The sequence below is a fragment of the Rissa tridactyla genome, chromosome 22 (assembly GCF_028500815.1).
Source record: "Rissa tridactyla isolate bRisTri1 chromosome 22, bRisTri1.patW.cur.20221130, whole genome shotgun sequence".
In the NCBI taxonomy this organism is placed as follows: Eukaryota; Metazoa; Chordata; class Aves; order Charadriiformes; family Laridae; genus Rissa; species Rissa tridactyla.
Genome location: NC_071487.1, coordinates 3,336,190 through 3,349,837, shown reverse-complemented (window position 1 = coordinate 3,349,837; position 13,648 = coordinate 3,336,190). Strand labels below are relative to the sequence as shown.

General features: G+C 62.0%; 1 protein-coding gene across 2 annotated transcripts; it reads left to right on the top strand.

Moving 5' to 3' along the window:
* Positions 1-444: 444 nt before the first annotated feature.
* On the top strand, positions 445-9,319 carry TLE5 (TLE family member 5, transcriptional modulator). 2 transcript variants are annotated; one of them, XM_054182198.1, is made up of 7 exons: positions 445-578; positions 1,045-1,142; positions 2,573-2,636; positions 5,003-5,047; positions 6,402-6,464; positions 8,347-8,421; positions 9,072-9,319. In XM_054182198.1, exons 1-7 carry the CDS (start codon positions 552-554, stop codon positions 9,288-9,290), a joined length of 591 nt encoding a protein of 196 aa, XP_054038173.1. In that variant the 5' UTR covers positions 445-551; the 3' UTR covers positions 9,291-9,319. The 2 variants fall into 2 exon arrangements, with proteins under 2 accessions (XP_054038173.1, XP_054038171.1); XM_054182196.1 differs by having other exon boundaries at positions 9,069-9,319.
* The last annotated feature ends 4,329 nt before the right edge of the window (positions 9,320-13,648 follow it).

Below are 13,648 nucleotides of genomic sequence, written 5' to 3'. Positions count from 1 at the left end.
AGGAGCGCTCGGGGGAAAGGGGCCCGACAGCCGGGCAGCTAAGGGAGGGCCCCGGCCGGGGCTCAGGGAGGGGACGCCGGAGGGGGAAAGGCCCGTCCCGCCCCAGCCCCGTGGCCGGCGGGGGAGCCGGGCGGCCGCGTCGGACCCAGCCCGGGCCCTGCCGGGCTCCCGCGGCCCAGCCCCGCGCCGCCCGCAGCCCGCGGTCGGGCCCCGTCCGGTGCCCGCGGCCGGCGGCGCCGCGCGGCGGGGGCGGGGACCGGCGGGGGCGGGGGCGGCCGTGGGCCCGCCCGGCCCGGGGAGGCGGCGGCGGCAGGTGGTGCCGAGCAGCCGCAGGACGGAGCCGGAGCCGCAGCCGCCATTAGACAATAGGCGACGGCGGCGGGGCGGCGGGAGCGGCGCGGGGCGAGCGGCGCGGCCGGGGCGGGGCGGCCGCGGGGCCGGGGCGGCCGGGCCCGGCGCGGACAAAGGCGGCGGCGCGGGGAGCCGCGGCGGGCGCGGGAGCGGGCGGCGGCACCGGGCCGCTCCGAGCGGGGGCCGAGCCGCAGCCTGACATGATGTTTCCACAAAGCCGGCACTCGGTACGGCGCGGCCGGGGCCTGGGCCGGGGCGGCGGGGCCGCGGGGCGGGGCCGGGCACCGGGGGGCGGCGGGGGCCGGGGCCGGCCCGGCGCGGGGGCGCGGCGCGGGGACCGCCCGGCCTCCCTGCGACGGCCCCGGCGGGTCCGCGGTGACCGGGCGCCTCCCGCCGCCGGCAGCGAGGGGGCGGCGGTCTCCCCGCCCCGCAGCCCCTGCCGGGCCCCGCCACGGCGGTGCCGGGGGGGCGGCGGTGCCCGGGGAAGGTCCCGGGGGGCGGCGGCCCCGCGGATGACCTTGGGCGCGTCCCGGGCCCTCGGGGGGCCCCGGCGGTCCCCATCGCCGCCCGTCCCCGCGGGGGGCTCAGCCCCGGGGCCGGGCGAGGCGTCCCGGCCCTGCCCGGTGCGGCGGGAGCAGGGTGGGCCGGGCCGGCCGCCGGCCCCGCACCCAGCGCTATCTCCTCTCGTCCCAGGGCTCCTCTCACCTGCCGCAGCAGCTGAAGTTCACGACCTCCGACTCCTGCGACCGCATCAAGGACGAGTTCCAGCTCCTGCAGGCCCAGTACCACAGGTAGGTGCTCCTGCAGCCCCCCCCGGGCTGGCGGGTGGCACCGCACGCAGGAATCGCTCCCATTCTTCCGCTTCGCTGCGCAGCCCGAACGGGAATGCCGAGGAGGGACCCGGTCAGGTGGCCTGGGTCACCTTTGGCTAGAGGAGGACCCAAGGCAGGGCGTTAGTCGTGTCCGCTTGGGAGCCCAGCGAGGAGAATGTGCATCTTCCCTCCCCAGCCAAGGTCTTTCCCGAGTGCTGCTGGGCCGGCACCGTGCAGAGCTCGCCAGGCCTCCCCTCTCTTGCTGGGAGTTTTCCTCGTTTTTTTTCTCCCTGGCTGCCATTCTTGGACGGCGAATGCTGCAGGGAACGCTTAAATCCAAAAGCTTCCGCTTTTCTGTGGGTGTGTGTGGAAATACTTCTGCTGACCCGAAAGCTGGCTTGTGACGCTCTGTTGCTTTGTGTGCGTGTCTGAAATAAACGTGAAGCTCTTGGGTGAAATGGGCTGGGTGATGCCCTCTGCCCCGGCCCCGCAGGCTGCGAGGCGCCGGTTGTGGTTCGTGCCTTGGTGCCGTGCGGCTGCGACCTCCCCAGCTGCCTTCCCCACTGGGCGGCTGGGTCACAGGTTTGAGGTGGTGTCATTCTGGCCGAAAAACTGCTGGGAAATAGCTATTTCCTGGTGTCCGTGTGGGCAGTGCCAGCGAGACAGCAGGGGAGCCCAAGGAGCAGGCCTTCTGTGTCCCCCCCCCCCCCACCCCCACCCCCTTGGATTTAATCTGCTTGAGAAGAAGCAGGTTTTGTGTAGGTGAAGCTGTTTCTTGTTTGAAACATAAAACCGCAGCACATGCCGGCTGCAGTTGCTCGGCTGATGAGTTGGAGTCTCATAAAACGCTGGGAGCAGCAGCACTTCTCTGAAGGGTGTGAAGAACCTACGGGAGAGGAAAAAAAAAAAAAAATCTTTTCTTCTGGAGGGATGTGCTGCACTTGGGCCTCCCCCTGCCATCCAGAAATGGATCTGGCTTCAGCGTCGAAGTTGTATCGCAGCATCTCTTGAGCGCTGCCGACAGACCCGTGCTTGAAGCCGTCCCCAGCTGCCAGTGACCAGTTGAGGGAAGACAAACCCCTCCTTGGGCGGCCACCTCTGCTTCTGCCCAGCTTTCTGCTTCTGGCTGAAGGGATTTGCCGGGGGGAGGTCAGTGTCCAGCTGGTGGATAGCCTTGTGCCACTCCTCCCGAACGCATGTTGGGGGGACTCCAGCTGGGAAGGTGGGAGCAGGCTCTGCTGCGGTGGCCGCTGTGCCAGCACAGCGTGACCCGGCTCCAGCCACTCTTTGGGGTCTGGACGGTGGTGTCCCCAGCCTGGCCGGGACAGGGCCCTGCAGGAAGCAGCTGCTCCGTGGCGCTCAACTCTCTCACCTCTTTGTGCTTTTCTTACTGTTTTCTGGCTTTTCAGCTTGAAGTTGGAATGTGACAAACTAGCCAGTGAGAAATCGGAGATGCAGCGTCACTACGTCATGGTAAGGACCGTCCCCGGCAGCCGAGCGCGCGGGTGGGACGCCAGCGGCGAGCAGGTGCCTGCGCCGGGGTTTTGCTGGCAGGGAGCCTTAGCCCCGTGGAGAGGCAGGTCTCTCTGGGTGAGGCTGGCGCTGGCTTTTCTGAAAGCGGGGCTTTTTTTTTTTTTTAATATTTTGTGTTGTCCGCATGCTGTGGGTTGTTGAAATGCGGGGAAGTAGCAGGGAATTGTCGGACGCAGAAAACTGATGGCCCCGTTGTCTGACTGCTTGATGGGTGGTGATGGGGTCCTTGGCCTGGGCACAGACTGGCTGCTTGACCGTTCTCCCTGTGCCCTGGGGGAGGTCACAGCTCTCGTGTGCCCGAGAAGGAGCCGCAAGGTGCTGGTGTGCAGGCACCTGGGGAGCCTGGGGGAGTCATGGTCAGTGAAAGACAAAGCAGACCCCTGAGAAGTCATGGAGCTGGGAAACCCCACAAGCCTGGTAGGAGCTGGAGACAGAAACCAGTCGCTGTGCGAGAGGTGAACCCTCTGCACCTTCTCTGAGCCCGGCAGCCTTGCGGAGCCGTGGTGCTAAGTACTAGCACATCTCACCGGTGCGTGTGTCCCAGCACAAAGTGTGCAAATCCCTGGGCAGTGCCTGGGAAAGGCATGGGATGAGGTGCCACGTGTGGGCAGCAGGCTTAGCTGTAACTCTCCAAAGAGAAATCTGCCAAGGAAACAGCCATGTTCTGGTAGGCTGGGTGACGGTTTGCCTGCCAGGTAATGCCTCTGTCTTCCCACATGTGGAAGAGCCGTTGGAGCAGAGGAGGGGGGATGCCTGGCAAGGCTGCGATCTGTTCCTTTCCTATCAAGGAGTTAACAGGAGGTTGTGATGCTGTCCGTAAAGATGAGCTGGTGCCTGCTTGCCAGCTGCTGCACTTGCCCTGGAAGGAAGAGATAAGGTGTAGAAATTAATACGGCAGCTCTTCAGAGCGGAGTTAGGGCTTTTAAAACCAGAAATAAGGGAGCTGGCCCCTCCATCCTCCTCTGCTGCCCATGTGTCCAGGCTCCGAGGAGCTTGGCGTGCTTGGGGCTGGGGCCAAGGAGAAGAGCTCCCAGCTTTCCTTGTATATTAATGGGGAAGCCTGCCCCGTTCCCACCAATAAATGATTGCTTCCTGGGCCTCGCAACCTGCATGGAGACTCTCATCTCCAGGTGTGGCTGAGAGAGAGATATATATATATATATTTCTTTTTTTCCCCCTTAATGCTGACAGTCACCAGAATTGATTCAGGTTTCCTGCGGCGGCAGAGGGGAAGGGCTGCTGCTCGTTGTGCAGCACTCGAGGCTTTGCAGGCGCAGCAGCTCCTGCCTCGTCTGCGTGGCTGAGCCGGAGTCGGCACAGCGTCGCTGTCGCTCCCCACCACAGCGAGTCGCGGGGAGCCAAGAGGAGGGTTTCTGTGAATGTGCAAAGCTGCTACAGCTGCTCCAATTTTTTGAATAAGTCACAATTAACAGCTTGGGGGTCGGGCTCCTGCTTCCTGCTTGGTCTTCAGAATGCAAAGGAGCCTTGGGAGCCAGCAGCGGTGTTAGAGCAGACTGAGATCATGGCGATACCAAGCTGGGCGCTTCTCAGACTTGCAGCGTCGGTACCAAAACGCCAGTGATCTTCTCCTTGAATTAAATGAGCGCAGATGTGGATTTCTCTTTTCCTTCAGAAGAATCAGGCTCACAGCCTGCAAGCCGAGGGAGGAGATTTCTAAAGTCTCAAACATCAGCCTTAAAACGGCTTCTTCCAGGGGTCAGGAATTAGCTTCTCCTGCCAATAGATTGCTCTGTAGCTGCCTGTTGCTGCCGTGTGGGGGTTTTCTGGGTGGGTTTGTGTGTGTGTGTGTTTTTTTTTCCACGTAGCTGCTTCCCAAACAGCTGTATCTATGTGCAGCTGGATGTGTTAGTTGCTAGATGAAGCCCAGTTGTGATCTTTTCCATTTGCTGCTGAAGCAGCCACGATATCGGCCAGGCAAAGCCTGTAAAGTCAGGCGGCTGCTCTTTTGGCTGTGGATTTGGAAGTCTGTGGAGCCCTTCCAGGTTGGAAGCAGCATCGCTCACCTTGATGCAGGCTGCCGAAAGGTGTCTGGGAGGGGTGTTGCGTGGGGCCCGGTTGGCAAGTTCCCGGGTCGCTGTCTGCAGCGGTGTGAGGCTGGAGCGGGGCGGGCAGGGCTCGGTGCTTCAGCCTTACACCTGGAGAGGGGCTTCTCTCCTTCCATCCTTGCCCAGCCTTTGTAGAAGACCTTGCTCGGAAAGCAGTAGTAGTTCCTGGCCCTGCTGTATGGAGCCATTTTACCTGGTGGAGATTTGACTTACGATTTCTTTTGTTCTCTCCTCCTACAGTATTACGAGATGTCCTATGGGCTGAATATTGAAATGCACAAACAGGTAGGGGGAAGGTATTTCCAAGGGCTCTCATTCCTGGGGAGGGTGGGTTGTCCGCTGTGCTTTGCCCTCTGTCACTTCAGTGATATTTCAGGAACTAGAAATGCCGTGAGCCTGTAAAATGTCAGAGTTGCCATTGAAATGCAGGGACCCCCCCCCCCCCACCCCACCGCTCGGGATTGCAGTGCTGGACTGAGGGTTCCCATCCCGGGCTGTGGGCACGCTCTGGTTCTCCCCAGAGCCCAAACGGGTATTTAAGCACCGGACAAGGCAGGGCAGGCAGGGTCTGGAGCTGTGGCTCAGCGTCGGTCAGCAGACGCAGACCTGCGGTGGGGGGCAGGAGATGACCCTGGGTCCCTGCCACCCTCCCCCAGGCCCTGGGTGGGCTTCTGGCCCTGCCGCCTTCCCCGGTGCCCGGGGAGGCTTCTAGTGGTCACCCCGACACAGGAAACACCTTTGGCTCCCCCGGACTCTCGCTGCAGTCAGGCCAGAGCACTTCTCTTGGGCTGTGGTTAGGTAACACGACCTTCTAAGAAAGCCACCTTGTGATGGAGACTGTGCTGCAGCCTGGATAAGTTTGTTCATTACCCTCACTGGTGGTTAAGTTGTTAATTATCCCCAGTGGCTAATTACCTGTGCTGTTAACAACATGAGCCTCCTCTGAGCCTGACTTTATCTGGCTCCACCTTCCAGTCACAAAGTCGTCTGTGTGTCATGGCTCGGTTATAAGCCTCTTAGCGCAATTCTGCTCCCCACAAAGGTGCCTCCGATCCCATCGCTCTCGTTGGGAAGCCTGTGAGACTGGCTTCCCTGGGGGAAAACCTGTGTCTTGGTAAAGGATCTGAGCCACGAATCCCTCACTGCTTTCCCATGAACTGTTTCCCAGCTTAGTCTGCTCCCCTTGGCCGCTTTTCATGTGCACCTAAACCCTTTGGCTCTGTATTTCTTTTGACTCCATTGGAAAGTGATTTGCAAAGGGCCGGTAGCTTTACTCTTTCCCAGGAGGAAAGCATTTATCACCCCCAAAATGTGCCACCTGCTTGTATGAGCCTCGTGAAGAAGCTGCAGTCCCTGAGGTCTCCCTGAATAGCCCCAATCCTGTGGCTCAGCCCTGTTTGGTGGGGGGGTGCTGGCGCTTGCCTTTGGGGAGGGGGACTCTGAGGAGGATGAGGATGGGGTCTCAGCGGAGACAAAAGACTTGCTCTTTGGGGTCAGCAGCATTAACTCATTTGGGGGCAAGGTGACCCCCCCGTGGCACCAGGGCGCTGGGACTTGGGCCCTGCCTGGGGACGGGGGGCACGCGGGGCAGCCGCGAGCTGCCTGATGCCTTTTCCTCTCTGTTCTTCCCACCTTCTAGGCTGAAATCGTCAAGAGGCTAAACGGGATTTGTGCGCAGGTTCTGCCCTACCTTTCGCAAGAGGTGAGTCCCCAGCTTGGCCCCGGGGGCGCAGGGGCAGCCCTCCCGCGGGGGGCAGCTCCTCGCCCCCGCTCTGGGGGAGACCTCGTCGCTCGCTCTCTGCCCCTGCACCGGGACGAGCCCTTCAAGACAGGTTTTGGCCGGAGGCTTTCGAGCAGCCCCCCCCTCACCCCGGGCGCTGTGCGATGGTGAATGTGCCCGGCCGTCCCCTTTGTTGGTGGCTGCGGACAAAGATGGGCTCTGTTCTGTCCTGCCCGTGATTCCTGAGTCATCGGCCACTTCTGCACCAGCGGTGGGAGCTCTGGGTGGCTAATTGGGGGAGGGCGGGTGTGTTTAAAAAAAAAAAATACCTCCATATGGCTCCTCCTTGAGGTCTGGTTCCTCTGCCTCATTAATTAATGCAGCTGATGGGCTCCTCCCACTCCCTTGAGAAATTAATTGGGAGGGCTTGGGAGTTGCTGCCTGAGGCGAGAGGAAGATGAAGCACCTCTAGGGCGGTAGCCGTCCGTCTCCCCCCACCACCCCGCCGAGGCCAAGCTCCGCGGCCGTTGCCGTGGCTGGGTTTTGGTCAGGACGGGCTGCGGGTGGAGGCTGTTTCTGGGTCGGGGGTGGGGGGGTTAGCCGTGGGGCTGGGGCACGGGCCGTGCTTTTCCCACCCACCTGTTTTCGGGGAAAGACAAAGTGGCTCGCTGATCAGATCAGAGCTGCCTAATAACTAAGCCACCACTAAACCTTTTGCATCTTAATGCAACCCCTTCCCCCTCCCCAACCCTGTCCTGCTGCCAAGATAGAAAGAAAAATCCACTTGCGACAGGCCCGGTGTTCCGAGACCTTGTGCTCTCAGAGGAGCAAGTACAGTTGTCCTTTATTTTTTTTTTTTTAAAGTACGTGATACAGCTGTTATTCCTGCCTGTGTTTGGCGCAGCTGTGCTGGGCTCTTCCACAGCAGCATCTTCCAGCTGCTGGGATGTGTCCCAAGGAGTGGGGAACTCCCCACGCAAGGGCTACGAAGGTGATAAGGGCACTGGAACACCTCTCTGATGAGGAAAGGCTGAGGGATTTGGGGCTCTTCAGGCTGGAAAAAAGATGCCTGAGGGGGGATCTTATCAACGCTGATAAATACTGAAAGGGGGGGTGTCAGGAGGATGGGGCCAGGCTCTTCTCAGTGGTGCCCGGGGCCAGGACAAGGGGTAACGGGCACAAACTTGCCCATGGGAAGTTCCATCTCAAGACGAGGAGGAACTTCTTTGCTGTGAGGGTGGCAGAGCCCTGGCACAGGCTGCCCAGAGAGGTGGGGGAGTCTCCGTCTCTGGAGACATTCCAACCCTGCCTGGACGCGTTCCTGTGCCCCCTGCTGTGGGTGACCCTGCTGTGGCCGGGGGTTGGAGGAGATGATCTCCAGAGGTCCCTTCCAACCCCAACGTTCTGTGAGTCAGTGAAGAGCTTCTGATTTTAGGGCTTGTTTTGTTTGTTGGGGGTGGGGGGGTGTCTCATTTCCTGTCAGGTCTGGGTTGGAGAGGCCGGGAGAGAGGCATTGCCCACCTTAGAGCCCTTCTGGGCAAGGATCGCTGGGCCTGGGCAGAGCGGGACAAGGATGGGGGCAAGAGGGGACCTGCTGAACCCTGTGGCGAGGAACTGGAGTGAGACAAGATGCCTCCTTCCCCGCTACCGCGGGCCTCGCTGCTGTAAGGTGGCTGCCACGGATGAAGTGGGTGCAGATGTGTCCAGCTGTGGGGTTAACCAGCCTGTGCCCTGACATCTGGGCGCTAGCAGCTGAGATAACGCGTGCGCATGTGTGTGTCAGGCCCAACACGGCTGGGTCCCAGCTCTCCTTCCCTGCGGTACTTGGGAATGACCCTGAATTCCTCTGTTCTCCCCACACCAGCATCAGCAGCAAGTCCTGGGAGCCATCGAACGAGCCAAGCAGGTCACGGCGCCAGAACTGAACTCCATCATCCGTGTACGTGATGCATGTTTAATTTGGGTTCGGAGGGACGGGAATCTGCGCCTTTTGGCCTTCGGGACGGAGTCGGGCAGGGCAGCGGGGACCTGGGGACGTGCCCCGTGTGCGGGGAGCAGCTGCTCCACCCGCGGTGCTGCAGCCCCCCAGGAGGCTGGTTTTGGCCGCGGTTGTTGTGAGGTGGGCAGGGGTTTGCGGGGGAGCAGGGATTCCCGCTCTGGCCCGGCAGCGTGCGAGGAAGAGGAGCTTTGGTTTGGAGCAGGAATCGCAGCAGCTCCTTGACGTGAAAACACCATCTGTTCTTGGTCAAGGTCGGGGGGGCTTTAACTGCATCCTTGGAGCACGCCGGGGCCTGAGGCCAGATGTCCTGGGGGCTGCGTGTCGTGCTGGGGACACGCTGTTGGGTTTCTCTTGAGGCTGTCACAGTCCAAAGACTCTAGAATACCTTTCTTTTTCTTTTTTTTTCTTTTTTTTCCTTTTTTTCCCCTCCTCTGAGCCTGCTGTGCTCTCCAGGACCCTGAGGTCCCTGGTTTAAGCTTGGCGGCTGGCACAGCCCGGGTAGCCCAGGCCCTTGAGTTGGGGTCCAAGCGCACTCCAAATGACAATATCCCTCTCCTGTCTCTCCGTCCGTCCCTCGTTCCCTACAGCAGCAGCTTCAAGCTCACCAGCTGTCGCAGCTCCAAGCCCTCGCTCTGCCTCTGACTCCGCTCCCCGTGGGCCTCCAGCCCCCGTCCCTCCCCGCTGTCAGCGCCGGCACCGGGCTCCTCTCGCTCTCGGCCTTGGGCTCCCAGGCTCACCTCTCCAAGGAGGACAAGAACGGCCATGACGGGGACGCCCACCAAGACGACGACGGGGAAAAATCGGATTAGAGTGAATGGGGGGCCGGGGGGAGGGAGCTGTCTGGGGGGGAAGGGTGGGGGGTGGGGGGGGGGGGCGGGTTAATGCAAGATGCAGTATCTCTCTCTCTAGTTGCTGCGCAGCAGAATCGCGGGGGCTTGTGTTTGGTGGCGGCTTGCCAGGCCTGTTCCCACGGGCAGCAGTGCCTGGGGGATGCCCCCGCCGCCATCCCAGCGGACGGGCTGCTCCGCAGCAATGCAAGCGCCATAGCAGTAACCGTGTGGCCGATCGCGCTCTCCCCGTGCCCAGCCTGGCTTCCCCGTCCCCGCTCCCGCTCCGTCACAGAGCCGAGCCAGAGCCTGGCTTGGGCCGCTCTGGGGCCGCTTGCCCCCCGGCTGTCCCAGCTCCTCGGTGCCACGTGGCTCTCCGCCGCTCCCCCCTTGGTATTTAAAGATGCCCCTTGATCCTAACGGTTTCTGCACAACTCCCTGCTGGGATCCCTGCCCCGAAACCATCTCCTCCCTCCCCAAGCGCTCTTGATCTCGTCGCATCGCCCCGTCCCTGTCCCCATCGTCCCCGCGCCCCTCCTGCACTAATACCAGGCCGGCACCTTGCTGTTCTGCATGTATCTGTTCTTAACCGGTCCCGCGGCACCGCGGCAGTACGTCGCGCTCCGGCCGCCGGGGTTTCTCCTCGGCTGCTCCTTGGTCTCGGGCTGGAGGGGGAGCATCCGCCATCCGCTCCCCTTCGGCACAGCACCCGGCTTCGGGGGGCTCGGGCAGCCGGGCAGAGGGGCAGGCAGACCGAGAGCCTTTCCTGGTCCTCCCCTCCCCGCGCCCCCGCCCCTGTGTAGAGGATACAGCAGCTTTCTCTGTTCTTATCTCCGTGCGCTAGCGTGTCTTCTAAAAAAATGAAAATGGAACAAAAAAAAAAAAAAGAATAAAATTAAATAATAATCTGGTGTTTGTATATAGTCCTTTAGAAAGATCTTGTTTTGCTTTTTGTGTTTAATCACTTGACCTATAATAAGAGGAACTGAAAATGCTGTATCAAGGACGTACAAGCTGTGCCTTTCAAATAAAGAAATAAGAAGGTTGGTTAAAACCATGACTTGCTGCCTGCTTTCTTGCCGCCTTTGGGTTGACTTTAAAACACGTCCTTCCCGCTTCTCCTGCCCCAGATAGGGGAGTGGGTGGGGGAGAAGAGGTAGCTTCGCTGGCCACCCTTGGACTCTGCCTCAGTTTCCCCACGTACTGTCACAGCTCCCAGCAGAGCTGCCATCTCTCCTCTTGGTGAGCGTGTCCCAGGCCAGTTTCTGCCTCACTGGTGCCATGTGCTGCCCTCCCTGGGGCAGCCCCCTTTCCCTGGGGGCTTCTCTGAGCCAGGAGAAGGGGGGCGTTAACATCGACACCTTCGGTTCTGGCTTCTCTCCTGCTCTTGCCTCCACAGCTGCTGGCAGAATGAGGACTGTCGTTGTTGCCTCCATCCCTCTCGGGGACGCCATCCCTCCCACGGGGATCGTTGCGGAGCCGCATGCCCACGCCGGAGCTTTGGCTGGCGTCTGCTGGAGCCGGGGCAAGGCGGATGCTTGGGTAAAGACGGAACAAAGCGGAGCGCAAGGCGAAAGCGGGCGGCAGCGAAAGGGACCTGGGAGTTCTCCGGATGAAAGGCAAGGAGGGCTGGAGCGAAGTGCCACCGAGGGCTCTCGGCTCTGCTGGAGCAACGTGGTTCGGTAGCGCATGGGAATGGTCCCTGGGGGCTGCCGCAGGCCTGCTCCGCGCGTGCATAATTCATTTTTCCTGTGGGTGCAGAGGATAAGCTGCTTCTGTGGCACTCGGCCCCTCTGGAAAATCTGGCCTGTGTTGCCCCGGGGCTGAGATTGCTGTAATGGAATTGGCTCTCGATAATTAGAGCTGTCCTCTGCCTTCAGAGCCTGCTCTGCCCTGATAACATCTTCCCCTCTGTATCTCCCAGGCCAGCTGGAGTGGGAAAATTTCCTTCCCCTGGGAAGGAAGCTGTGTCCGGGGGGAGGGGCGGGGGGGTGTCTTGCACCTCCCTGCCTGCCCACCGAGGTCAGAGGACTGTGGTGGCACAGATGGGGGACCCTGGCGAAAGCCACAAGGGGAGCAGCGGCCACTGTGCCTCTGTCCTGATGGCGCTGGGCAAAGACCAGGCCAAATGCCCGAGGGTGGGATTTGCTGGGATTTGCTGAACTGGCTCTGGACTGGGACAGGGTCTGGCTGCCGAGTGGTGGCACGTGGGGCTGGGGCCGTGTCTGCTGCGGGGGGCTGCGTGAGTGCCCGCCGGGGCTGCAGCTCTGCTCGGCCCCTTCCCCGCCGCCGCCTCCGACGGGCTCCTTTTGGCGCGGAACGTCCCGTTGCAAAGAGTGGATGGAGGTTCCGCTGCGCAGCTCAGTCCCACGGTAGCACCGGCCAGGCTTGGCACAGCCGTGCCGCGGCCCCGGAGCCGGTGGCAGCGCGAGGGCTTGGCAATGCCCCCGTTATCTGCCCGAGCCACCCGGCCAGCGTGAACCGGGGGCGGCTGATCCCCAGCATGGGGTTGCAAGGGAGCGGGAGGGTCTGCGGAGGACCGCGGCTCCCGTGGTGGTCTTTGAGCCGCAGCTGGTGGCCGGGACTCTGCAGGGCCGCCCAGGGGGTCTCAGCCCTGTCCCCTTCCAAACTGGCCGCCCCATGCAGGGCCCGACGCAGCCGTCACCGCCGGTTGCTCGGCCGCCGCGGGTGAATGCCGAGCGCGGAGCCCGTGGCGAGAGCGGAGCTGCTGCGTGGCAGGGGCTGGCCTGACCTCGGAGCCTTTGGGGGTCCGGAGCAGCGGGCAGACAGGACCAGCGCCGTTCCCCCCGCCATCCCCCCACCACGCTGCACAGGGATCCCGGTCAGGAGCCGGCTGAGACGCCGCCGGGAGCTGCAGCCTGACCCCGCGGCTGCTCCGAGGCCTCGCTGGCGCTGAGCGAGCAGGTTTCCGATGTGAAAGGCCAAGGCAGCTCCGGGCGAGGGGCTGCTGCGGTGCGGCGGTTGCTCAAACCATCTCTGCTCTGGAAGTGCTGCTGAAAACCCCCCCGGGAGCGTGCCGGCTGCGGGAGGGGCTGGGGGGGGCTGCAGCTTTTCAAGCGCTTTCACCTCGGGGTCACTGGTTCAAACTCAGCCCGGGGGTAGGGAGCGCCGTAAGTGGATGTTATTCCTGATGGATGTGGCAAGGGAGGAGGACTGAGGAGAAATTGGTCTGGGGCGTTTTCAGGCTGGCGGTTTCAGAGGAACAGACGTCCCTGTTGTTAGAGCTAATTAGCAGCTTCGGTTCGGTGGGCGAGGGGTCGAACAAACCACAAGGCTGCTGGCGGAGCATCCTCGGCTGCCGGCAGGCCGGGGGAGCCATTCCCGACTGGGCTGTGGGCATCTCCTGGCTCCCTGCGGGAGACTGACCCGCTGTAAAGGATAAAGATGGGGCTTTTGGGCTCTCCAAACCCCCTGCACCTCCCCGAGATGCTGAGATGAACCTCGCGCTCCGCTCCTGCTTCCCCTGATGCCCCCCCCGCCCCCCGTTCCCGAAGCGGGACAGCGTCGCGGCCGAGGGGTTTCTCTGGGCGGTGGGAGGCAGCCTGGCGTCCCGTCCCACCGCCGAGCAGCGCCGCGGTTCCCCACGCGTCCACCCTGCCTGGGTTTGCAACCGCCGGAACTTGCTTCCGCATCTCCGCAGGGAGTCCTTTCATCGGACACCTTCCGGATTCGGGCTCAAATCTAACTGTGCACCAAAAGCTGCAAATCTAACCCCTGCCAGATGCCAAAAGAAAGAAAAAGGGTTAAAAACACCTCCCTCGTGACTCTCCTGGTAGCTGCAGGCTTGAGGAAACACCTTCTCTCCTTCCAAACAGGCAGCTCTGCCTTGTGACCTCTCTCACGACTGGAGCCGTGGGATACCTGGAAAAACTTGGCAAAGCCCCATTAAAAAAAAAAAAAAGCTCATTAAGCGGCGGGGGGGGGGACAGAGAACAACCTGGTGGCAGCCACTGTCCCACCGTCCAGCGAGCTTTTGGCTGCGGCGGATGGAGCCCGGGGAGCAGGGGGAGGACCCTGTCCGTCAGCGCCCCGTGCCCCGGCCGCAGGGCAGCATTTAGCCCAGGTTTGACCGATTCCTGCTGGCGGTGCCAGGGGCTCGGCAAAACTCCACGGTCTCACATCCCTTCCCCCCCGCCGCCCCCGCTTCCACCTGCCTGTCACTGCAGGGGCCGTAAAATGGCCTCTTTCCTCCTCGAAGAGGTGAGCGGGTGGCAGTTTTTCAGGGGCGAAGGCGATTTCCACACCTGTTTGACCCTTGGTCCGCCCTCCCTCAGCTTTATCCCCCAGGAGGGATCCCTGCGGCCTCCGCCGCAGCAGCG

Excerpts from the sequence above, each read along its gene's own strand:
- TLE5 (XM_054182196.1), top strand. The coding sequence starts at position 552 with ATGATGTTTCCACAAAGCCGGCACTCG. Across the intron at positions 6,465-8,346 it reads TGCCCTACCTTTCGCAAGAG|CATCAGCAGCAAGTCCTGGG; the intron begins GTGAGTCCCCAG and ends TCCCCACACCAG. Across the intron at positions 8,422-9,068 it reads AACTGAACTCCATCATCCGT|CAGCAGCTTCAAGCTCACCA; the intron begins GTACGTGATGCA and ends CGTTCCCTACAG.